At 38.2% G+C, this 27,022-nt stretch overlaps 1 protein-coding gene across 1 annotated transcript in view; it reads right to left on the reverse strand.

The window, feature by feature from the left end:
• PTTG1IP2 (PTTG1IP family member 2) overlaps positions 1–26,706 on the reverse strand; it is a 28,726-nt gene extending 2,020 nt beyond the window's left edge. The window contains exons 1-6 of the mRNA XM_082046656.1: positions 26,538–26,706; positions 21,388–21,440; positions 18,555–18,663; positions 14,427–14,535; positions 10,832–10,900; positions 6,297–6,343 (exon numbers count right to left, since the gene is read on the reverse strand). Of these exons, the coding sequence (XP_081902782.1) occupies positions 6,297–6,343; positions 10,832–10,900; positions 14,427–14,535; positions 18,555–18,663; positions 21,388–21,440; positions 26,538–26,655 (505 nt within the window). The 5' untranslated portion in view covers positions 26,656–26,706. The remainder of the gene's footprint in view (positions 1–6,296; positions 6,344–10,831; positions 10,901–14,426; positions 14,536–18,554; positions 18,664–21,387; positions 21,441–26,537) is intronic.
• Positions 26,707–27,022: the final 316 nt, after the last annotated feature.

Here is a 27,022-nt window from a genome sequence, read left to right on the forward strand (position 1 = left end):
GATGCTGCTATTTTGATTTCGTTCTACTTTGATTATTCAGAATCATCTGTCACATTCAGTCACTCACAGCATTTCTGCAGCAAGACAATCTCCAAGAGCAAATGAAGATCACTTCTACATGTACTAAAATCTCTGAGGACCAGAACAAGAGCATCACTTAACCCAGGCTGCAGTATGTTTCCATTATGAAGTTTCCCAATTATTTTTACCAGAATACTGTCACAGAACACATTGCAAAGCCATCCAATTACACCAAGTGTTTGGATGTGCATAACATCTTCTGTAAGGGCTGGTTGAGCAATCGCTGTTCCATATAGCAATTATTTCAAAGAGACTGCAAACCACACACCAGATTTGGGCTAGGCAGAAGTGCATGCTGGAAATAAAGGAGTCCCATGAGAGTCTATAGCTTGATCTTTTGTTGTGAAAGAACAGAAACATTACCGCTCTCTTTTCTACCAAGATTTTTATACTGATGTCTGGCAAGCCTGAACTCTTCTCTAGCTCATTTGTTTAGGACACAGAGAGAGAAGACAGCTAAGCCAGACAACCTCCATTCACATGTTCAGCTTCACAACAGTGGAAGAGAAAGATTACACTGCCCATTCAAACCTTGTAAGAACTCCCCTCAGACCTCCTCATACCACACACCTCTGTTCCACATGCACCTGCACACAGATATCGAACACTCACTGTTCTGCCAGAAAGCTAAAAGCTGATGGCACTGAAAGCAGACTGTACTTTTGTCTACCTTGCTGCAGTAGTCGCACTTCTTTCAAACTGCCACATAATTTTAAGATGTCAATCAAGAAGCACAACTGCTTAGTGCTGATTATTGTATCAGTAACTGCAACTGCCTGATAAGAAACAGCAAATATTAAGGAATAAATAAGAAAAAAAATCCCATAATTACTGAAATTGACAAGATTACAAGCAGTAATTTTGTAAAAAGTTAAAATCAAAACCAGCCCTCATACATAACGGCCCTTATTTATGGGCAAGCCAGTCACATTTATAAAGTTTCAGCCAGGTAACATGAAATACAGTCTATTTACCTGGTGTAGAACCTTGCATCAAATTACTACCCCTTTCTGTAATTGCTTTAAAAAAATAAGCTTTTAAGCATTTGTGCAATAAGAATATGGTTAATGACAGCATTGTCAAGAATTATCTACAATATTTTGAGTTCTTGAAATTTGTATATTTTTTAAACTTTTAGAAAGCAGTTATTCTCAAATTTTAATCTTACCTTCCATGCATTTAAACAAAAACTGTAATATCTGTTAGGTCTAATCTAGCTGAGAAGTAAGCTACTACAGAATAAAGAGCTCTTACCCTTGGCCTACTATTAAGCACTTTCAGGTAACAGTCCTGCATTAATGTAATCCCAACCCAAATATAGAGGAGAAACACGTATTTTATTTGCAGAAAACCACCAATTCCTCCTTCCTCCAGACACTTCAATACTTTGGCAGCTAGAATCTATGGATCCTTACACATTTTGTTACCCAAAAGACAACTGAGTAGTCCAATTTTCAAAATTTTTGCAGGACTTGCAGATTTCAGCCCTTCCAAATAAAAAATGCATCTAACACAACATTTACAGAAAAACAACAGCACTAGAAATTATGCAATGTCAATTGTAATAAAAATGTTAAACTCCCTGCGCTCATTAAGTTCCACTTAGAAACCAAAGCACCAAACTTCAAAAAATTCTCCACAAATTGGCAGGAGGTGGATCAGATTCCCTGACAAAATTACCTTAGGTTGCATATTTCTCTCTATACAGTCTGACAAACGCTTATTATGTCTTTCTTGTGTTTCATTCATGACACAGACTTTACACTTCATAGCTCAGAAAGTAGCACTATAAAACTCCAGACATTTTTCTTACAGTTTAAACAGCTGAAAACCAATGGATATTATGTTCTACATCCAGCAGTGCCCATTTCAAATTCATCACAGTATGGTATAAGACTCCTGATAAACTTTTCCTATACCTCTCTGAGGAGCAAATACACTTATCTGCCCCTCCACCAAAACTCAGCCAAAAGCCATTTTAGATAACTAGTCCCCATTTTTCAAGTGAATGCATAATTTTTACTCATTACTGCAAACGCCACTCCCAGTAGTACTTGCTTTAATATTACTGATTATGCCTAACAAACAGGTATAATTACCACCAGACATCAGTATATTGTAACTTAAAGTTCTGATCCATTTTATTGCACAATACTGAATGAAACAGAACTTCAGAAATTCATCTCCCAGTAAAGAAAGTACTCCAAGAGAAATGGCAAGCCCTCCTTCCAAATAAAGATAGCCACAGAGGTTACAATATCTGATAAACCTTGCTCTCAAATCTGCATCCAGGCCTTAAATTTCTTTTATCCTCAGCATTCTAAGTACAACATACGATTATATTAAGTGAGAGGAGGGAGACAGCAGCTCATCACTTGCAACAATTCTTACTCAAGTTGTATCAGGCTCCAGTAAGTGGACAAAAACAATCTAGAGAGACATAAAAAAAAGGATCATGACAAAAAGCTCCTGTCAGCTGCCACAGCTGCTCTTCACCATGACACTCAAGAGGAGCTGCAAGTCTGTGCTAATTAAATAGCATGTCTGGTTCAACTAAAGCTCATGTGCTGCCTTGAACCAGACATGAGTTGTCTCTCTTGACTGTTTCCCATTTGACATGAGAGCAACTCCACAACTTGTAATTTACATTTACAGGTTCAGAGAAGCTAGATTTTTGTAAGCTCAGGAGTCTTGTTTGCCTTAAGTCCATTACATATTACTGCTGAACTTGAATATTGACACACAGGACACTTAAAAGAATTTCTAACATCTTACTTCTATTTACCTTCATTTTGAGGTTAATATTCGACCTACTTAGCAGTATTTTAGAAACACTCAAATTTTAAAGGTATAGTAGTCAAGTGTCTTTCATTAGCTTTTATGAAGTAGTGAGGCCTCCTAACGTGTGAAATGACAAAACAATTGCATGAAATTAATACCTCTTTCTAGCATATTTATAATATACACTATGCTAACTATGCAGCTTCTCAGTCATTGAGATCTGACTCTCATCACATATCAGCACTGTCCAAAAACAGAATTAGAAAGTCAAATACTTACAAGACATTGTACATGCTGCAAAAAAAAATGAACTAGTTGCTATGTCTTCACCCCTTATTACACTTTTCCTCTTTATTTTTAACCCTCAGATTAACAACTCTACTCTTTAACATACAAACTAAAGAGCTTTGAGTGCATAGCAATAAAAGGTTTCCCTACTTTGCATTCAGAACACTAAAGAAGGTCAAAATAGATTCTCTATCTTGAACAGAAGGAACCTTTACTGTGACAAACTACTGAATATAAAAATCAACATCTCACGTAATAAAGGAGATAGGATTACATATCATTAAAATAGCTGATAAAAACCTTTGCAGAACTGAAGCAAGTGGTATGGAAGTCCAAAATCATGAAAGGCAGTAATTTTGTAAAAATGAAGAGATAGAATCCTTGCACTAATACCAGACAAAATCCTGACATAAATAAATAATAAAGCAGCTTCTTACTGATCACACAATAGCAGCAAATTCAGCAGCAAGTAAATTGTAGTTCCTTTGTATACCATACAAGCTGTAGAAGTATTCTGAATTCTACTTTAAAATTTTCTAACAGTCAACATATAATTTGTGTAATCATATTGCATTCATATATGTGAGCAAATGAAAAATACTGTCAAATTGTGCAACAAAGAAACAATTCAAAGTGTGTATTCATGGTTGCTAAAGCTCTCTATGGCTTCCAATGCTCCCAAAGGACTGTGGCTAGAGTGACACCTGCAATGCATTATAAATGTGTAATTACCATTTAAATGGGGTAAGGAAAGCTGGTGGATGAAATGGAAAAAGGCATTCCCTCAAAGCCAACCAAATACTGAAATTTCAGGCGTGATCATCATAATCTACAGAGTCAGGTTAACAAAGTCATTGTCATCCTGCCACTCACCCATGTCTACTTAACTGAGAATCCTCTCTGTAGTGCTTAAAAGTGTAAAATAACCTAGTGTCTCCACAATTATTTGCAGCGGTTTTTATTATATTATGTTTAATATGCTAACATATGTATTTACTATACAGTGAAAAATGAAGACAGAAGATCCATTTATCTGTATGTTACCAGAATGTAAACTATATAAACATCAGCAATCGTATTTGGGAATTTCAGAATTTATACATATTTTCTTTTATTTTGCCTTAGTTATATACATCCTTCCAGTATGTGCCAACTATTCAAGTAAGAGATAGGTTTTACTTTAGGATGAAAATGAATTATGAGAACCCCCGTCTCAAATTGATGTATCTGACAATATAAATTAATCTTTGAATATGCAATAAAGAAAACGTCAATACCTAAACTTTATATAGAAGTTTGCTATTGAAATGTAGGTTTTCTAGTTGAATTATGATCTTTGAATATGCCTGACCCCTTATAAGAGGCTATGCCTTCTTCTAACACAATGAATGTATGAACTTATACCTAATTAAGTAATTGACAAACTAAAATGCTTCAAGTGAAGGCAAAGTGACACTAGCTCTCATGACTATGTGCAGACTACAGCTATAAGCAAGACTTGTTGAATTTGGTGTATGTATTCCAAAGGCACAGAATCACAGTTATATTCTTCTGGAAACTCAAGTACTCCATCAAGATCCAACAAAGCACTCTGCAAAGGTCTGAAAGTTAAGCACTCAGGAAAGAGAAGTGTCTTCGCTAAAATGTTGGACCATCCAGAGATGACTGAACTAGTTTGACAAGCAGAACATAAAGAACACAGCCTTTTGAAACATCACTTAACCCCAACACAGTGCTTTCATACAGCAACAACTATACTGAATTTGGGACCTTGTTCGCTCCTGGTAGCTGCGCTGCCTCAAGGAGATGCAAAGTTACATGTGTATCTGTACAGTGCTGCATGTTATTATGGAGACATTGCCATTCTCTTAAGTTCTTCACCAGATCTATCCCAGCAATTCAAACTTGTTGAGATTGCCACCAAGGTCTCTTCTACAGAGAAACAAACAAAATGTGTGTTGTGTTTTATGTTTTTGTTTGGATTTTTTTTATTCTGGACTACTGTTGTCCAACACTCAAACCAACCTCTTGAAACCGAATTGTGGTAAGGATACAAGATTGATTATCCTATAAAATATCACAGGACTAAAGTTCATGACTGATGTATAATCTAGAAGTAATTTTTGTTAAACAACACTCTTCCTCTTGCAGCTCAAGCTACACAGTGAATTTTTCCTCTATTCCAGCGAAGGAGCACACTTTTGTAAATGTTCCCCAGGCAGGGAATTCTCTATAGAGATAGTTTGTATCACTGCTGCATCAGCCAAAGGGCAGGCTGCAGATTCATGAAGACATTCCCAGACTCTGCCAATCAGTGTAACAAGAGGATGAAAATTAACAGTTTTGAGTGACTGTTCAGACCCCTAGAATCACCTTCTCTGACATTAGTGCAATTTGCATAATAAAAAGTGCAGAACAGTTTTAGCATATCTGTCTCTGAATACACAGTACTATTATCCCTATGAATAAATCAAATCAAAAGTGCAAGCACTGACAATCCTAGATAATAAGAACCTCCCATATGACACAGCAGGTCCTAGTGTTGTGATATGCTTCTCCTACTGGACCACAACTCAACTTAAAAACCAAGAAAAGAGAACAATTTTAATCCATACATTAGGCTGCATCCTCCATCCTTCTCTTTCAAACTTCATTTTAAAAGTTTGCTATCTGCTATAAGAGTAGTCTACCCTTTTTCAGTAACCGCCAGTCTACTAGCCCATTTCAACTAACTTGTTTATCAAATTCAGGAACAAAAAGAGACACACATATCCCACCAAAACAACGACAAGAAGCAACAAACAAAACAAAACACACACGCAAAAAAACAAAACCAAAACAACACAACAAAATCAGTGCTCTTACTTCAGAAGAGCCAGAAAGAACTACTTATTTTAATTTATATACTTAAATGCCCATCCCAAGCAAACACACCACCCAGTACATTGTCTCTTGCCCAGTGAGAGTGTCAGTGCAGAAAGAGAACAGGAACATAATTATGAGATCAGGTGTTCAGGTGACAGACACATCAGTAGGAAACTGGGCTTGATTACTTCTGTTACTCATAAAGCAGCTTGTTTCTACTGTGAATTTTAATAATAGTTAAGAAAAAGAAATCAATTTAGATACTGCATATCAACACTTACCATATTTCTTGCGTATTTCATCATGCTTCAGTTTTCTTTCATGTTTCCTACAACAAATAAAGGCATAAGAATATTCAGCCTGTTTTGAGCTGTAAGCAAAATATGGTAACTACATGTGAAAGAGACAATAGCACTTTAAATAAGTACACAATTACAAGTTACCAAAAAAATCACATTTAGTTATATATCTTGTCTTTCTGTATACACGTTATGTGTCTAAGATTCTTATAACTTTTCACTAATCAATTATGTCAACACAATATTTTTCTTTATGCTTGCAAATATGTCTTGTGTTTTTTCTAGATAGAAGTAATGTGTCCATATATATGTACACACATACTGAGGTATTTATTTGAAGAGTCCCTAATGATTTCCAGCAGGAAACATAATTGTAAAATTTAGCTCTGAATAATATGCTTCAGAATCCTAATTCAATATAATAATTTTGAAAAGGTAAAAGCAGTATTAACGTTTTGTTTAAGGAGTACAGCAAGTGAAACCAAATAATTTCTAAAATTGAGCATGGCATCCATGCGGAGAATAACTTCAAATATTGTGCTATATAAAAATCAAATGCCTCTAGTTATATTGTCTAATCATAACACATAAAAACTGTCTTGAAAACAGACTGTATCTAATATTGCCAAACTTTAATTATTCACATAAACCAAGTATCTGACAAATCAATTTCTTCCCCTTCCTCTGTTCCCCTTTGCAAAGGTGAAGGGGGAAAAATAAAGTTTAAATGCAAATTATTCCATCATTCCTCAGATAATTTTCCTGTATTGCAAAGAAAACATCTATTTTGCTCCGTTTAAAAACAAAAAAAATCTCCTACACAATTGTTTCATTAGGATGACCCATGATCTATATATTTTGAGGAAAGGACACATAATTTGGCAAAACAAAGACTAACAAAAAAAGACACTTTGTTGCCCCATCAAAATTCAACCCAGTTAGACAAGTCGGTCCAATTCTAATTTGCACATATTCAGCAGAAAGCTGTTAAGCACTGACAGCTTAATTCACCAAAGATCCCATCTGGCCTGTGCACATCCCACCTCCAAACAATTCCTACTGCTAATCAGATCCTGTATGTCTTCAGAAGCAATTATTCTGCTTCCTACCGAGCTGAAGGGCTGAACTGGCTTTTCCTTCCCTGCAACTGCACTTCTGGAAAGCATGCAGATAAAGCATGATGAGAAAAGCAAATAAGAGATACTGACTCAAAACCTTCCACTACTACTTCCCCGAGATACCCACCTCCCTTATATCCCTTTCCATTATTCAGACCAGGCAGCACAGGAAACAAAGCAAAGTGGCCACACTGCAGGAGGAGGAACTGAGGAATCAGGGTGACAAAATGAAATTCATGTAGAGGAGCAAAGTCAGGACTGAGAGGTTGAAAAGAGCTGAAAGAAGGGAAGTTTACCCACCAAGGGTAACCTGACCACAGGATTCCTGCTTTCTGTTTTGGGTAAGAGGAAGACATTATATAAGGCAAGGGATCTCAGGAAGAGAATAGAGAGATTCCACTTAAAGCAGCCTTCTGTATAAAACCAGTCCTTATTTCTGTGCAGTTTTCCACAACACATTTTGACCTCAAACCATTTTTTTTTTTTTAAGTGGTGGTAGTAATGGCATGCTCTTTGCTGTTTGGCATACTGTCTGAAATAATGGACACTCACTGCTGCAGTTTCAACTGAAGTCTCAGTACTTCAGCAGTCACTCTGAATCTGCCCTGAACACAAAAAGCACTAAGTATCTGCATAAGAAAAGTAATGGGGTGGAGGGGAGGGACAAACAAAAAACCCCACAAAACAGTATTAAACCTCAGAAACAATTTAGAATACCTCCCTAGGTTATAAAAAAAAAAAAAGTCTAAAATTCTTAGTTTGAAGGGTAAAACCATTAATATTGGTGAAACACCAGAACTCTGATGGGCAGCCATGATTATATCATATCACCCATGACTAAATAAAGCAAATACAGCTTAGGTACACAACAACTGAGAAGAACCAGAGACAGTTCTGAACAGGCACTCACTGAATCAGCCATCCAGAGGTGGCTTTACTGTATCGTTCACATCTTACATTATGATCAACCAAAGTCACTTTACAGTCTCCTGAGTTGGCTCTGTTTCCTAAGGCTACTGCTATTATTCCATCTTCTGTAAGCAAAATTCTTGGCTCTTCATGCAAGTTTCCCCCACTACTGTAAGCCAAAAAAGTATTTTTCCTGATACTAACAATTCACATCATGATTTTCCATACTTGGTTCTTCACAAGTGATCTGCAATCCTTTCTTTTTCTGCCCCCTCCCCCTTGTTCTCCCTTACCATTACAGACTACCAAATTATACTGGGCAGTTTGTCTCATAGAAGATCTCGTGGTTTTTCATGCGTTTGTCAACTTCTAACATATATATCATGGTTTATAAATTACACAAATCCATAAATAAACAAGTGTACCAAAAATACTTACTACTTGATGCTATATTTTAAAATTATTTTTCATGTTAGAGGTGACATGAAGTAAAATAAAGGACTACAGCCATGCAATAACATACCCGTTTTCTTTCAGTATATTTAGAAGAGAATTTGGAGGTCAGATTTTGACTGCCCCTCACTTTAAGTGCAAACTCTACATTCCACCAGTGACTGTCAACCTTCTAAGCAAAACGACAGCTAGTTTCTTCCTTTTGAAGACAAGCAGAGGGCCAGCGTCATTACCCCTACTCCTCATTCTAGCAGCCATTTAGGTATTCCAAAAAGACACCTCCTAAGTATTCATAACAAACCAAATTTTAACACAAACAAATTTGGAACTTACAAAGCAGACACTTACTGTGTGCCTGAAAAGCCAAAAAATACTAGGTGCTGCAATTACCTTGAAGCTTGCGTTAATTGCACAGTATGCCCTTCTTACTTTGTTTTTACCATTCCCTAACAGCATCACAGAATGAAGTTCAGGCTCATCCTTCTATTACCAACTGATCTGAAAGGCTGTACCCACACAAGAAAAAAATAATACACTAAACTGCTAGTATTCAATAGTTCTAAAACAAAATTAAAATTACAGAACAAAACTAACCATTCAAGTTTTATACTAAGTCAAGCTCTGAAAAATTCTTTCTTGTTAAACATCCCCATTGTATCCTATTCTAACTCTTTCAATTGACACCAAGTTTAGGAATTTTGCACACAGCTAAAGGACACATCAATTTAACCCATTACAACAAAAGCTATTTTGCTTCCTAATATCCCAACACCTACTTCAGAGCTATAACCATTGTCAGGTTCAGGGCAAACAGTTGCTGTACTTGCTTATACAACCTGGCAGTTTAGAGTCAGCAAACAGATTTTCATGGAGTTAAGACAAGCAATTCTCACAGCTCCTGTCAGAGACACGAGCAACAGCAAGTACATCTGTAAGAGAACTCTATTGGCTCCCATTTTTGTGACCAGTCACAAATGTAACATGTTTGAACAAACCAAGCATTTTTGCCTACGTACCTTGTCTTGTCGTGCACATTTGTAATAGAAAAACTTAATGTCTTCAAAAGCTCCACAAGGAGTCTTATTTGGAAGTATGTCTTGCTCCCTGCAGCCCCTGCTCCTACTAACAATGAATCTGAGTTCAGGAGAAAACAGCAGTGAAGGTGCCCACCTATTACTCAGCAGCTCAGTATTTAGAGAGCATAACCAAAACGTGGCAAACCTAGGATCAATTTCCTTGTCAGTCTATGGGGATCCAAACCCACAGATGACAGCTCCAAGGCTAGCCTTAGTTTGGTTAGGACTCTGCTCTTGGCTTGCTGAAGCTAATCCACTGTAAATCTCCAAAATAAAGACCATGAAAGTATGATTCAAAAGCTACATTGGACTTGTACTAGGTATCATATAAAAATTGTTTATCCAAAGAATAATGTACGAGCCATGAAGAGTCACTGGAGAACAAAGCTACAAAAACCTGCATCTGAAGGAATGCTTTTTTCACTGAAAAGCACCATATCACTGCTGACTCGTGCACTTCTTTCTACACTGTGGTACAGTTTTAATAGAAAGGATGGAAATGAGATCTAAGCCAAAGTCTTCCATTTCCTGAGCAAAATTCTAACAAGTATCTCACTATCTCTACCTTTCCCAGACTGATTTTAAAAGAAAAATAAACGGTTACCAAATGCATCCAAAAAGTGGTTCTTTCCTCTGAATCCCAGCCTCTCTTAGGCATTAAGCCATGCCACAGACAAGCATCAGCCCAAGAGAGACAAGACACGACTTCAGGCTCAGCCCTCCTGTTTGCTCTTGGCTGCCACAGTGAGCAACATACTCATTCCCTGCTCATTTATGGAAATACAGGCTCCTAATCACATTTCCAAGTCTCACAGTAAGTCCCTTTTTGTAAAAACCTGACATTGTCAGGCCTAACTCCATAATGCCTCTTTGTTTATTGCTCTGTGTATTCCTTAGAAGGGTAGAATACCCCTATATCACCAGGAAGTGTATAGCTATATATCAAGCTGTTAAGACTTACCTCTGAAGAGACTGAAGTCTTCGTTCCTCTCTCTTCCTAGCTAGCTGTTCCTCTTCTTCATCTGGTGTACTAAAAACATAAGGAGGAAAGGAAAGTGGAAGAAAAAGCAGTTTCAGTGCTAGGCAATCACTGTTTAGTCACTTAACTTATTTTCAAAAAGGACTTATAGTCTGACCTGAGATACTTCTTCACAGCCACATAAAATTTCATTGCTGAATAAGTATAATTGACAAATTTATAGGATTATCCTTTCATATTTTATAATATCCAAATGTTTCACCCAGTGTAGTAATGTGTCCTTCAGACTCCACAAGACCATTTAAAGTGTCTATGGAACAGATTGCAGACTGTTCCAGAAGCAGGACTCCTACTTGCCATTTTCCCCACCTTAGAATAAGCATCCTGCACATGCACAGTTAAGTCCATTGTTACCCCCTGGAAGAAGATTGATGGTTCATAAACCTTCGATGCCAGAACAATTTATCTTTCCAACAACCATCACTACCCAATCTCAAGTTGCCCCCAGGAAAGCTGTCTGCATGTGCTGTCTTGGCAGCTGCCTTCCCTGTTACGGAATGAGCAAGGATTTACCTGAGTGTATCAGCTGTATGGTTCTGGGAAATGCTGAGCCCACACAGGACATCTGAGCTGTGCATGTACAGATATGCTCTAATGAACGCATGCACTTAGGCTTTGTGACCTGCCTTGGAGAAAGCTCAGCTTCACTTAACCATTAGATAGACCATATAATACTTGTAAAACTCTAAAGCAAATGCCAAACTATTTGTCTCTTATTTTTTCTGACAGAATTAATGACAATTCCTCAGGATTAGTGAAAGGACACTTGCCATGCTTTTCCAGATGCTAATCATTTTTCAATACTGAATGCACTAAAGATGTTTGATATGAATATTTACAATATTAACACACCTGCTAATAGAGAAATGGATAGTTATAGTACCATATGCAGCAATCGACATACAAGTTAAGCAAGAGTGACATCCAGTGGTTAATTATAACATGTCAAATGTTTTAACAGATAAAATTCACAGATACTAGAACTAGAAATCTGAACTCAATTTCTCCATCTGCTCAATTAGTCCATACACATCTTTGAACAACCCAGCAGTTCAGAACCTGTGTAATGGCTCACATACAAGTTGTCTAGTACTTCCTTTTTGTTTCCACATAAAGAGTTAAAAAAATCTTGGGGAAGCTAAGCAGCAGGAAACACATGCAACAGGTCACCTTTATTAGAAAGGTATGTTAGACCCTTTTGTAAACTAGTCAATCCCCCAGGAAGACTAGAAACTCCCATTCTTGGGCATCCTTCTGTAAAGCTACTTTATTGTCTTTTACCTATGCAAAAGTCTTACTTCACACTGGTGTTGCAAAAATACAACCCCACCAAATGAACAAAATTCTGGTATAGGATTCAGAAAACATATTTCTTCTCTACAACTAAATGCAGCATTAAATATTTTCTGTTTTCTAGACTCTTTGAAGGAATTGAGCTTTTATTCAGAATTCAGATGATCTGAAATTTTAAAAAGTGGTTGTTAAACTGAACAAGCTCACGACAGTCTATTTAACACAGTTTCATGAATAGTTACATCTCAAGTACATGGAACTAGCCTCAAAGTCCAAACACAGGATAAAAATAACGAACTGAAACAATGCACCAATAGTCCCACGATTCCTGTTGTAGGGATGAGACTCAGGTGAGCCAGCTCTAACACTGATGGGGAGAGTAATGCACCTAAGTATTCTGTGTTCATGGAAAAGATAAGTGCTGGCTTCTTAAACACTGAAACCCATAGCTTAAAAATTCCCAGAAAGAGTACTGATGCTTTTGCAAAATGAGGTTCCACTTCATCTAAGTAGTCAGTAAAACAGATTTAATATTACATTTCTACAAGTTTCCCTTCTTCCAATTCATTTTTTTAAAAGTTTCTTTTGTGAAAAAGAAGTCCCCAAACTGAAGAAGCAGACAGCAAAAGAATTCTTAGTGAGAATCAGTGGGTTTAAAGCCAGTAACGTATCAGGCTTCACTGTAATAATACATTCTGAATCCTCCTGAAACAAGCTGGACCCAACTCTGACAAGACCTTTCAATTCTCTGAGTGTCAGAAGATTAAGCTTGACATCTTTGGAGTTCTGGTGTAAGACGACTCAAAACTAACCCTCCATTTTTAGGATTAGATGTCAGCGTACTGATTGACAACTTAGCTACTAAAACTGAAGTCTGGCACAAATCTCTCTTTTCACAGGAATCAAGTTTTATTTGTTGGTACGTCAGCCACAGGGGGCCTACTTGGTTCTTGTGCAGAGGAAGATGGCAGATCTTACATAAAATCTAAAACAGTTCTATGCATTTTCAGGACTTATCAGCACAGGGCTAAAGAGTTACCAAATTTTGCACTAGGAGAGATTTGGTAGGTGAGTCTACCAGCAGAACAGGTGCATCCATCTTCCTCAGGGAAAAAGAGAAGGGAGTGACATGTTATTTACAATTTTTTCCTTTTTTTGAAAGCCACAGATATACGATATTTCTCTGGCTTGGAGGTCAGCACTAAACACTGTACAGCTGCATAAATGCATTTAAAAAAACAACCCTCAAACAAGAACAATTACAGGTACTTGAAATAGTATTGAGATTATTTCATATCAAGAAATAAGATGGACATTTTATTCACGTGAGAAGTACTGAAGGACCAATGGAACAGAGCTACCTGAAACTACACTGCCCAGAAACCTGAACTCTAAAGCTTCAGTGATGCAAGAAAGTATATTGTGCTGTCCCAATAAGCAATGTTTTCCAGGTGTTTCATTAGAGAATAAGCACAGACTGTATCACATGGCAGCACTCACCTATTATAGCTGCTCATTAACTATTTCCCTCCCTTCAAAGGGAGCCAATTAGAAAAGACAGTAGAAAAAGGTAAGTTTCACAAATACTCCAAGATCTAAAGAACACTTAATTTTTCCAGTATTACTTCACTTGAAAAATAAGTCAGTCACTCTTAGTATCTTAGAGCAAAAAAAAATAATCATCTTACACTTAGAATATTTTGTTGACTTGGCAAAGACAGCTAATCACTTAGATATTGACTGTCTACTGACATATCCTACAACAAACTCTAAAGCACGGATACCAAGTGCAGCAGGACATTACTGTTCAGTTATTTGTTACCCACCTGGTGCCTTCTTGCTGTACCATAAGCTTGCCTTGAGATAAATATTTGTTCTGTTATGACAAGCAACAAGTATTTATTTGGCCATTGAAATAGTTCATGTCCAATCTTAATGAGGAAGTATAAAATGGAGAAGTGTAAAGCAATAGCTTACTTAAAGAAAATATCTGTGATGCTACCACTAATAACATCACTTCAGTGTCATTCCAGAATCATTTCTAATGCCATACTGCCTGTCAGAAAACATCTCTTTTTTTGGTTGTCTCTCAAACAAATAAAATGAAGCGACCAAAATTGCTTCCAAATCAAGATTCATAGTATATTAGAGAGTAAAAACTGTAGGTGTGGGGGGGGAAGACCAGCAGTCAAAGATAGTAAAAGAAACAAATATATGTATTTACCTCCTGGAACGCTTTCTGCAGTAACAGCAGTAACAGCAACAGACTGTGACAGACAGCAGAATGAGTCCAGCTACTACAGCTATGGCAATAATTAAAGCTTCAAAGTTTACTGAAAAATAGGAATATATTCAACTTGTTAGACTCCAGCATTAATGTCTTCCTGATAATTTGTCCCCTCCTTCCCACCTGTTTTTTCACCTCTGCATAAAAGAAACCCAAACACAATTACATGCAACCACCTCAGTTAAAACTCAGCATAACATATTAGAATTTTGCTATTATGCATACTCTACACTGAATATACATCAAATAAAATCACTTTACATATACCGAATTATTAAAAGTCATGCTGTAATACTTTATATGACATATCTACTGATGTGATTCCACAGTTTTGTCTTCCCAATCACAATCTTAGCCAATGCACAGCACAAACAATAGTCATGTAGCTGCAGCATCAATGTACATCCATTACATGCAGCAGTTGGAGAATGAGCAAAATAAGACAGAGGATTTGAAGAAGCCAATATAAAACTCTCCATAAAACTCTCTAAATTGTTTATGTCCAAAGAGAGACAACATCTGCTTTCAAAGTGTGATTCAAAAATGGGGGGTTGGGGAGGGGTATTATTTTAACAGCATACACTGTGAAAACTGTAGCTGGTCTAAACCAGGACAGGCCTGCACTCATTAAAAAAAAAAAAAAAAAAAAAAAATCAGAAACCCAATGTCTGGAAAAGAGCTGGGCCCAAGAAGAAAGCAAACAGTTACAATGTCAGCAAAGCTATAGACACAACTTTGAGGAGTCATTTAAATGACAAAATGAATTCATAGAATGATTTTGGTTGGAAGAGACCCTTAAGATCATGAAGTCCAACAATAAATCATTCAGGGAAATTGTAACAACACAGATAATAAAATTAACATCTCTACCCACACATACTCTCAACACTGTATTTTAAAGCATGTGATAAGGGGAGGGAGCAGGGAAGCTGTCTCTTCTCCTTTCTCCCACATAAATCCCTCTAAACCCTGCCAGATTCAGCAGCTCCACGCTGTTGCAGTTACACTAAGCAGCTGCACATGCACTTTTTACTGCTTCAGGGTACTGGTGATAAGACAGTCAAATTTAGCAAGTTCAAAGACTCTGGCTTGTGCATGTGATCAGAGAGGACAAAGTCCGTTGCTTCTCCACAGATGTCACCAACTCACATCTGGCCAATGCATATCCTTTGCAGATCTTCCCAAAGATTAGATCCCAGCAAATATTTTTGCTTGTGTGTTGTGACTTACTGGGTACAGTTTATAATCCAGATTAATACATAGTTTCTAGTTACAATACACAAGTAAATCCTGAACATGTAAATTCTAAAAGTAACATTTCACCATACCACATTTCTCATTCTGCAAGTCACAAGCAATTCAATATACCTCCTTCAGTCAAGTAAAAAAAAAAATAAATCTCAATTTAATCTCCATTTAACCTTTTACAGTTATATTGTTTACTTTTTTAAATGCCCTTTAACTGAAGCAAAAAATATTTTGAACCTGTTAACAAAGTGCAGAAAAAGACCATCAGCTTTCAGTCTGCATTCCTGTCTCCACTATCTATTTCATTTGCTTGTTATTCAAGAAAAATAATATAATTAAGCCACTTGGTATTACATTGCTTCTATACTGTTATTTTTTCTTCACTGCTGGATAATAGCCTGTCAACATGTCTTATTCCATGAAAATTCAAACTGGAAGCAAGTAATTTGTTTTTGACTTTGAGAACCACAATATTCACCTTCACTTTCAGCAACACTGAGCCAACACTCATCTCTTAATTTTATTTGCAAAAAGGAAAAACATCACCACCACGCTCACAAGGTAATTAGTTTTCTTGCTGTGTCCAAAGGGGACAGTCTCAAATGAGACTATATATCTCCATGGCATGCTCCTGCATATAATTCGTCAAAAAAAAAAAAAAAAAAAGCATATCTGTGGGGTTTTGTTTGGGGTTTTTTGGTGTTGCATTTCTTTGGGGGTTTTTGGTGTTGTGGGTTGTTTTGGTTTGTTTGTTTGTTTTTTTCTTCCCTGAGAATGTGTTCCACTACAAAGTTTTCATTCTGTGTTTAAGCTACATTCAATCTAGAAACAGAAATGGTGCCCAGGCTAGAAGCCATTACTATAGCAGAAGTAAGCTCTCAAGAACACCCTTAGTATCAGCAGAAACCAGTAATCACTGCTCTGCAGAAGGACACAGCCCAAATATGTTTCTGTACTTGGTATGGCTGGGATGGAATTAACTTTCTTCATGATAGCTGGTATGATGCTATTTTGAATTTCTGGCTAAAGCTGTACTGATAATGCACCAATATTTTGGCTGTTGCTGAACAGGTTTGAACAGCATCAAGATTTTCTCCTTTTTCTCCTCGACTCTGTTCCCTTCCGTGAGCAGATGAGTAGGGCTGGGACAGGCAAGAGATGGAGAGGTCACGAAGGGACACCCCCAGAACAGCTAACTCAAAATGGCCAAAGGGATATTCCACACCATACAATGCCATGATCAGCAATAAAACCTGAGCTAAAGGAAAAAGAAGTGGATCATGGTTTTCTGTTGTGGTTGTGGGGATTTTGTTTTGGTTCTGTGTTTTTGCAGGATAGAGGGAGGGGCGGGGTGGTTGTTGTCTTCCCATTTTTCCCCCCTCACCTGTTAAACTGTCTTTATTTCAGTCCATGAGTTTTCTTGCCTGATCTTCCTATTTTCTTCCCTCATTCCACTGAGACCAGTGGAAGGAGGCAGTGAGCAGCTGTGTGAGTACTTAGCTTTTGGCAGGAGTTAACCTACCACACTTCCAAAAAAAGTTTACCTAACAGTTCACAGTAACAGCATCTACTATAATATTGAAAGCCTTATTTCCTTAAAAGCATGCCTTATCAGTGAAAAGTATCTTCTGTAGCTCTAAAAAACTCCAATAGTCTACGCATAAATGCTTTCACAAAACAAAACAAAACACAGAGCCCTTCTGCTAAGAACAAAGAATTGGTAAAGTTCTCCTGTACTGTCCAACACAGTCCCTTAACTTTCAGGGATATGATGTGGTAGCGTTCAAAAATATGCATGCTTCGTTTGAATAGCAATCTTCTGTCTCTGCTACTCTAATTTAAAGACAACTTCATAATCTCACTGCTCTAAGTGTGATAACTTTCTCCTAACTTAGAGTTAACATAGTCACTGATAGTTCATCCCCACTTGATTTTCTCCTTCAGTTTCCTTGCTTTCACAAGCCAATACACAGAAAGCAGCAAGTCTTCACTTTGCTGGACTGAAGTCGTACTCTCATTTCATATTACAAGCTCTCCAACATCTCATTTGTTCTCTGTTCCACTCTAGTCTGAATTTAGACCCATATACACAGTACTGCAAAAGTAGCTCCAAAGATGTCGTCCCAATGGCAGCATATGCACTGCACTGTATTTTATGATACAAAATGCAAATCAAAAGGAAACTTAAAAAAAAGTTGCAGTACTACAAACTACAGCGGCACTCCGCCACTTCCTTTTTAATCTTAACTGCATTGCCACAGACCACATTGTTTTTTCAGTTGCTTAAGCAAAAACAGCATTCAAGAAATTTCAAGTGGCTCCATTCCTGTGGTGCTGGTCCACTGCTGCCACCAGAACATATTATAAAAATTGTGGATGTAGGCATATCATCCAACATTTTAAGAAGTTTTAAAAAAATGTAAGAATGGCTGCCCATTGTCAAAAAGGAACGACTTTATTTCTTTGTACCTCAGAAATATGATTTAACAGGTAAATCCTGACTATGTACATAAAATACTCATAACATTCTAACATCACTGATTCCCAGTCTAGACTTCAGCATCAACAGAACTTCACTGCATCCTAAATATTTTAAAGCCATTAGATCAGCATAACTATACTGGCTGTTTGCAAAGGACCCATAACAACGACTGTTTTTTAAGTCCAGAAGATCACGGATCATGGTTACAAATCATAATCGCTGCCTCCTTGCCCCACTCCTCCAAATAAATTATCAGGGAAGAGCTCCAGTGGGCTAGAGTCCTAGTTAATCACACTCAAATAATCTTCTACAGCAAAAGTAAAATTAGTACCTACTCCAGCAAACTCCCCATCGAGCATTTGAGAGTGCACATACTGAAGACGGTGGAAGGATGCTTCTCACAGGGTAATCAATACAAGTGTTGTTGGTGTAACACCAAAGGCACTGTGCAAAAGAAAAAAAAAAATTGATCTTAAAAAACAGAAAAACTGTTTACAACTTAGTGCTCCTCTCCACAGACAATTGTTGAGTGCAGTACCTTATAAATGTATTGGAAGTGCTTTTAGTATGAAACCTACAGAAGTCCTGATTTATTTCCTAAATAAGCCTAAACTGAATTTTGTACTTAAAGGTAATAAATATTTACACGAGCCTGAAAATATTTGGGAACATAGAAGTACTGAGTGTACTAGAAGATAAAATGGCTTTGGGTTTAGAATTACTGAAATTAACAAAAAATACATAACCTTCCTCTTTAATCAAATAGATGTATGCAAGCAACTGTCTCCAACTTTCCTTCAAAAAGGACAACTATATTTAATGACCATACAATTTCACGTAGCTGTTAGCTCCTTTTTTTTTCATACATAGCTTGCCTAAAATCTATTTTCCACAAGAATTCAGATTCTGTACATTTGTTATTAGGACAAAGATAAGAATGACAAAAATACATAGCTGATGAGAAGTGTGTTGGTGGATTACTCAGAAGTTAAAAATGAGACTTTGGAAAATCCTCCAAAATGCAAATTCTCCATGCACACAAACTTTAACATGTAGTCCTATCTATTAACTAGTATTTGTGGCACACCTTTGTCTTACAGACCGTCATATGGAGTCAGAAACATGAAAACTCTCTCAAGATATTAACCAACAGATATTATCTGGTAACAGATAAAGTTCTTAAATTTTCACACAGCTGGCAACCTTGTAGTAATAGCATTATTGTTTGAAATAAGTAAATTCAGTTTCAGGATTCAACAGTTAAAACCAAATCCTTATGTGTTATTCCTTACAATACGGTACATCAAAAAATAAGATTAAATACAACAGCACATCTATAAAATTACCACTCAGAACTTACTGATAAAAACTACAAGAAAACAGGTATTCGTCAAATCTAAATACCAACCAAAAAAAACAACCCAATTACAATGACAATAAACAAAATTCAAGCATTTTGAACTATAATTCTGTTGAACTGAAAGAAATTACTACATTTTAGGGTTTTTTTGGAATTGTTTTTATCTATTCACCAAATGTTTGATTTTCACTTTTATCTGCTGCTATCCATATTATCATCAGTATGAAGACCCACGTTGGTTTTTTTCTACTGAATCAATTAAATAGTTTCAGAAATCTTTTGCTTTTGTATTGCTCACACAAATGCTAATGGCTTTGTTATGTAGCCTTTTTTTTTTCCAAATGTGCAAACTATCTGAATCAGGGCTAAACTCCTCTCTTCAAGGTTAACACGGATGCTATTGAAGCAGTTGCCCTGAATCATCCATCACTCTGTCACCAAAACAAGCCTGGACACTGTCATTGGTTTGAGAGATTCTGAAAATAACATATCTATAACTGTTAATGTCTTCAGTGCACAAACACAAAGGATTTATTTCTCTCACAAGGTCAACACATAGCTCTCAGGTTAACAAACATTGTGCTCATTTATCTACAGCAGCACCTACTTGAAGTGGCAGCCACACTAGTTCTAAGTGCTGAACATTTAATCTTTAATGATCCATATTTTCCACTTCTTCATACTTTTGAAGACGAAAAGCTCTCGATACAATGCCATGCTCATTACAACAAATATACAGGTCTGATAACACACAATAATCTTATCAATACAAGGCAATTAGTTTTTCCACTAAAAAAAAAAAAGCAAAAACCAGGTAAATTTAGATATTTCTCAATTTCCCCTACTGAAAAAGTTTTGCACTAACCGAATTATTTCTTTGTCTTGAATTCTAGCTTCAGATGTCACTACAATCTCTCACTTTAAACATGAGTGTTTCTTCTACTCTGCAGGGACAGACACCGTATGCATACTTATCACAACCCTTACTGTGGAGCTAAAAAGACTTTGAGTAGGGACAGAGAAACTAATTGTATTGTTTTAAATGTCTGGCTTATGGCAATCTCATTGGAAATCTAAACACTTTGCCAGCAGAGCAGTGATCTAGCCTGGCAGTCTCAAGCACTTAGAACCTGATGCTGTCAGTGGAGCAGTGACAGGTCTGAACATCTGTTATACAAAGTACTGACCCAGTCTGCCTCAGCTAAATGCATTGTTTGGTGCAAATCTAGAGAAAGGAACTTCTAGTTTATTCACATTAACTTCCCCGTCCTCCTATTCAGCGTAAGAGAAATACAAGGCATTTTCAACACATAAGATTCAGTTTACCTAGCCCCTTGTATAAGACAGAAATTTAACTTAGTGTTGCTTGTAAAATGAGGATGAGTCTAAACCAGCAGCAACACCAACTGTGCTGTGGAAGCACTGAGCTCATGCTCAAACTGGAACCCTGGATTTCACCCTGCCCATCCTCCTCAGGCAAAGCAGGGAAATACCCTCAGTGATCAGATCATGGAGCAACCCTGGCAAAGAGAAAGCACATGGGCATCCATCCATGTGACAGAGGGGAAGCAGCACATCATTGACTCCACCATTTAAACAAGAACAGAGGCTTTCTCTTATTAAGGGTGGTTTTACTGGATTTGTCATTAAAAACAAAAATCAAACCCCTACCAAACAGCCAAACCAACCCCATCAATCTGACTTCATATATATATATATTAAAAAAAAGAGAAACAAACAAAAACACAACAAAAAACAACACACAAACAAAAAAAAATCTCAGTAAAAAAGGATGTTAAAAATCTTACCGAAACATTTTTTAGACATTCTTCACAGGACCTCTGCGAAAACTCTGAACATGCTGGAAAAAAAGAAAACACAAAACACAGGTTATATATTTACTTTTACTCAGTAATGTCAAGCATTTAACACAATATTTAGCCTTTTCTTTTTTATACTTCTACACAAAAGAAACTATTTTGATTGAAACAATTAAAGTTTATTATTTCCACTTCAAGAGAATTGTAGCAAACAGATTAAAAAACAGTTAAGTTTGACCTCTGAAAGAGGAAAACAATTTAAGTTTACCTGTAACTTCAATTTGCTTTCTCTAAGGCCAACATAAGAGATGCAACCCAAGAGCTTCCCTGTGTTTCTGCTGGAGTTCTAAAACATTTACACTTCTATTTAAAGAACATTTCACGTTCTGCAGCTTTGGAAGCCTAGCAAAGGCTGATCCCTGCCTAGGATTGGTCCTCCTTCCACAGATAGGAACCTTTTTCTGGGGAAAGGAAGTCTGAAAAAAATAAAGCTGTCTAAATAACATGATTATAAATTACAATTAAAAAATATTTGAAAATCCAAGTGATGCACAAGGAGTTAATTAATATTTTCTCTGGATTTTAAAAAACACCTTCTATCCTAAGAAAATATTTACTAGTGTTCACATTCCCAGAGGATTCCAGCCAAAGGCTATTACTTTCATTTAGAAGTACTGAACGCTTGTTGTCTTAAGGCTAGTCTTTTTTTATCCACAACACAAACATAATTCGTTGCCCACAGGACCATGTACATGCCATAGTCTTGACCCAGATGAGCTACTTGACAGATGAGGTGGAGTTTCCTCTCCTGGTGTGAACCTGGATTTTCTTCCAATTATTGAAATTCCCATGATCATTTTTAATACTGTTTGATGAAACTAACTTGTGATTATTTCGACATCATATAAATATGAGGGGAAAAATCTCCAAATCAGGAATCCTATTCTACTTTTAATGAATAACAGTGGATTAGTCACAAGCAGTTATCTATTTGAGCTACATTCTTGGCATGTTTTGGGATAACTACATATTTCCAAATTTTATTGTAATAATTCAGTATTATAGCTTTCTGGTACTAATTCTAACACTAAATGTGTTTTAGGTAAACTCAGGAAGTGTGGGTTGGTTGAATGCACAGTGAGATGGATCAAGAACTGGCTGGACATAAAATCTCAGACGGTTGTTACCAACAGCGCAGGGTCTAACTGGAAGCCTGTAGCTGCTGCGGTCCCTCAGGGGCCAGTACTAGGTCCACTCTTGTTCAACCTATTCATCAATGACCTGGATGAAAGGACCCAATGTACCCTGGGCAAGTTTGCTGATGATACCAAACTGAGACAAAGGGTTGACACACAAGAAGCCTGTATTCAGCATGACCTAGACAGGCTGGAGAATTGGGCAGAGACAAATGTCGTGAAGTTCAACAAGGGCAAGTGTAGGGTCCTGCACCTGGGGAGGACTAACCCCAGGCACCAGTACAGGTTAGGGGTTGACCTACTGGAAAGCAGCTCTGCAGAGAAGGACCTGGGAGTTCTGGTCAACAACAGGTTGACTATAAACCAGCAATGTGCCCTTGTTGCCAAGAAGGCCAACAGTATCCTGGGGTGCATTAGGAAAAGTATGACCAGCAAGTCAAAAGAGATTATCCTCTCCCTCTGCTCTGCCCTAGTGAGGATACATCTGGAGTACTGCATGAAGCTCTGGGCTCCCCAGTTTAGGAAAGACAAGGAATTACTTCAGGGAGTCCAGCGGAGCGCTACAGAGATGATTAGAGGTCTGGAGCATTTTTCTTATGAGGAAAGACTGAGAGCTGGATCTCTTCAGCCTGGAGAAGAGAAGGCTGAGATGGGATCTTACTTATGCTTATAAATATCTCAAGGGTGTGTGTCAAGAAGATGGGATCAGACTCTTTTCAGTGGTGCCCAACGATAAGATGAGGGACAACAGGCACAGACTGAAGCACAGGAGGTTCCATCTGAATATGAGGTCCCAGAGCACTGGAACAAGGCTATCCAGAGAGGTTGTGGAGTCTCCTTCCCTGGAGACATTAAAAACCCACCTGGACACATTCCTGTGTGATCTGCTCTGGGTGAACCTGCTTTAGCAGGTGGGTTGGACTAGATGATCTCCAGAGGTCACTTCCAACACCAACCATTCTGTGACTCAAGTGCCAGTGTATTTAGCTTTAATTAATATATCTGTTTAGAAAAAGCACTTACTAATCTGACCAGTACAAATTAACATTGGTACTGGTACCAATTAACTGAGAAACAGCCTAAGCATTAAGGCCCATTTATCAATTCATGGAAAAAATGTGAAGATAAAATTCAGAAGTAGTTCTCATCTTAAGCTCCAAAGCTTTCAAATTGGATTATTCTACATGGAGTACCATCATGCTTTTTTATAAAAATACTTCATTACATTTTCAGTCAATTTAAGATTTAAAACACTTAACCAAACCAGGTTTCTGAACATGAACTAGTAAGGTACTGTCAGAAGCAGGCAAGTACATCAAGGACTTCTGTGGTTTCTGTTACATTTTCAGGAACTGAACCACCTACAGCAACATGACGAAATGTAACGTTTCTTAGATTCTTACCAAAGGAGGTAATCTCACAAGCTTTTCACATTATCTTTAATTGCCTTCCTGCTGACACAACAGAGAACCTATACTGCCATTTAACCAAAAGACTGGGGCTTAAATTCTATTAAAGAAATAGACTTATATTATTTATGCTTTTGCTAAAGAACAGTATAGAAGGGTCTTAATGAAAAATACTTCAAAACACATAATCACATCTCAAATCAAAACATCTTTATGTACTGCTGTTACAAAAGGTAACATTAACATAAATGATAAAAAAATCTATTTTTTTTTCCATTCTGATTTATGTATTTCTCTGGGTCACGTAACTTACAAAGATATATAGATTTCCCACCAGTATGGTGTTCTCCACAGGAGCAAAGCGATAGAACAAAACCCTTCTCAAACAGAAAAAGAAAAAAAATTCAACAAACCCCATCAATCCACTTTTCTAAAGCATTATGTGTACCAGCAATCTAAAAAAATAATCCAACACACCCCCACAACACACAATCAAGTTGATAATACACTACTCACTTGAAATATTAGAGGAAGATTATCATTAGAAAAAAATAAATGTAAGCCATAGCACGACTACCAACAGTATTTCATACTGTATTTTAAACAGTATCTATCAAACACAATAATTTCTTCTATATTGGCACGTAACATCAGCATTAGTCATCTAATGGATAACAAAAATAATTTTTACGTACCAAGCCTGGTTTACTAAGCAGTGGAAGCATTACTTCAGTAAGCAACGTAATTCTTACCAAAATAGCTTTGGGTCCCACCTAGTAAAGAATGAGCTGTAGCAAGACTATATTCTCACAAAGAAAAAGCTATCGCTGTTCATGCAACACTTTTTTTTTTTTTATTATTAGAATTCCGCCCACACAGAGAGGAGTTGCACCAAGTTAATGATACACAGATTATCTGTATGACATCACTCTCTAGTAGACATACTCGTGGACCAGAGTAACAATGCACAAATACATAACAATGGCTGTTCCTCCACAAAATACAGGTAAAACAGAATAGCACTGCGGTGGGGAGGGGGGGGGGCAGCAGGTGGAGCACCTCTTACTATTCCACTGTTTAAAAAAAAAAAAAAAAAAAAAAAAAAAGTGTGACTAACTGCTCAGACAGTCAGAAACCATTCAACACCTACACTAAGCTTGTTCATAGCTCGTTTATTTTAATGTGTTCTCTGCACCCATTCTCAGGATAATACTGTTCTTCAACAGTTGTTCCCTCCTACTGGTATAAGAGTACTTTCACCAAGTGCTCTTATTCCCCCTCCAATCTTCCTTCTGCTCCAGCAAGTAAAGCCATACTTTTCTAGGTATTTCCTCAAACAAGAAACAATACAACCTTTGTAGCCCTGCTTTATGACAGCCCAATTCACTGAACTCAGGTGCTGAACTTGCAGAGTATTTAAACAGGATGGCACACACAGTCCCACAGTCTTGCAGAACTACCAGAAAACTGCAATCTCTCTCTTCACAAGAGCATCACTTCAGTAACTGATATGCATCTGACAGTCAACAAGTCTACCTCCCTACTTTTTTTCCAACTATTTAAACTTAAGGTTAAAATTATAATATTAGTCGCGCAGAATATCATTTTTTTTATTTTTCACTTTAAGCTTATTACCAATATCTACTCCTTTAAGTTCACCCACATCTTTCTAGACAATATAATGATCATTCTCCATATCAACAACCAACTTTGTGTCACGAGCAAATTCCTAACTCACATAACAATAATAGCATGTGAAAAGTTCTCTCCTAGGGAATCCATAAGCAATTCCACTTGCAATTCAGCCCAGTTTTGAGCTCAAAGCAAACCCTTTGGTTTCACCTATGTTTCTCAGAACTACTAGAAAAACATCAACTTGCAGTTATTAGGTCTACCTTTTGTTCCTTCCTCTCAGAAACACTGACAGTTCCCTTTCTCTTCTACGTCAAGTTAGTTATCTCAAAGTTAGATACTTCTTTTTTGAACATAAACCCTGCCATAAAAGAAATAAAATACCTCAAACTGGACTCTAAAAACACACATCAATGTCCACTTGACAGTCCCTAATTTAGTGCAAACTAACGTGGCGTGTACCTTTTCCATCACATCTACTAGTGGCAAACAAGCTTGTGGACAAGCTCCACTGACTGTTTTCCAAAAGCAGCTTTGAGATAAACGATTCCAGAAGAACCAGGATGGCAAGAGCATCTCCACCAGCTTTTCCTTCCAAGCCACGTCCCCCATCACAGCCAGGGCAGAGCAAACGCAGGCGAGAGCCGTCTCCGTGCAGCTGACCTCGGCGCCGCCCTCCCGCCACAGGCACCGGCCGCTCGCAGGCCGGGGACCACGCGGAGCCCCGCGCTCCGCCAGCTCTCCGCCCCCGGAGGCCTCGAGGCGAGCTGGGGCCTCTGCCCGTCCCTCCCGCAGCCCCGCGAACAGAAACACCCGGGCAGGCCCCACAGCCCGCGCCCACGGGCGAGCCCCTCCAGCACGACGGAAGGGAACGGCTACGCGCTGCCCCGCGGCTCCCTACCGTGTGCCGGTGCTGGCGGAGCCGTGGCGGTGAGCTGAGCCAGCCCCGTGCCGGCGCAGCCCCACAGCAGCGCCAGGCCCCGCACCCACAGCAGACACAGCGGCCGCGGCGCCGCCATCGCCGGCCGGGGCAGAGCGGGGTCGGGCACGGGCCGCGCGCGCACCACGAACCCGCCGCGCGCAGGCGCCAGCGGCCCAGCGGGGCGGAAGGCGGGGAAACGGGGCCGGGGCCTCCCGGGCGCTGGGAGCCGGTGTTTTGCTGTTCCCGAGCCGTCCGTGTCCCCTTGGCGCACCTGTGCGAGCGGCCGCCCTGCGGTCCGGAGTCAGCCAGTCACTTGTAGGCTCAAGGTGTGTGATACAGTGAGAGGGCTGCTTGCCCTCCCTCGAGGCCAAGTGTGCTTTTGATTTGACCCTCTTTTCCTTCCTTTACTGTGCGGACTCTTCCCGTCCCTGTGAAGGCTGGGAGGTGGGGAAGATCTCTTGCCC

This window comes from Streptopelia decaocto (genome assembly GCF_964273445.1).
Source record: "Streptopelia decaocto genome assembly, chromosome: 2".
NCBI lineage: Eukaryota > Metazoa > Chordata > Aves > Columbiformes > Columbidae > Streptopelia > Streptopelia decaocto.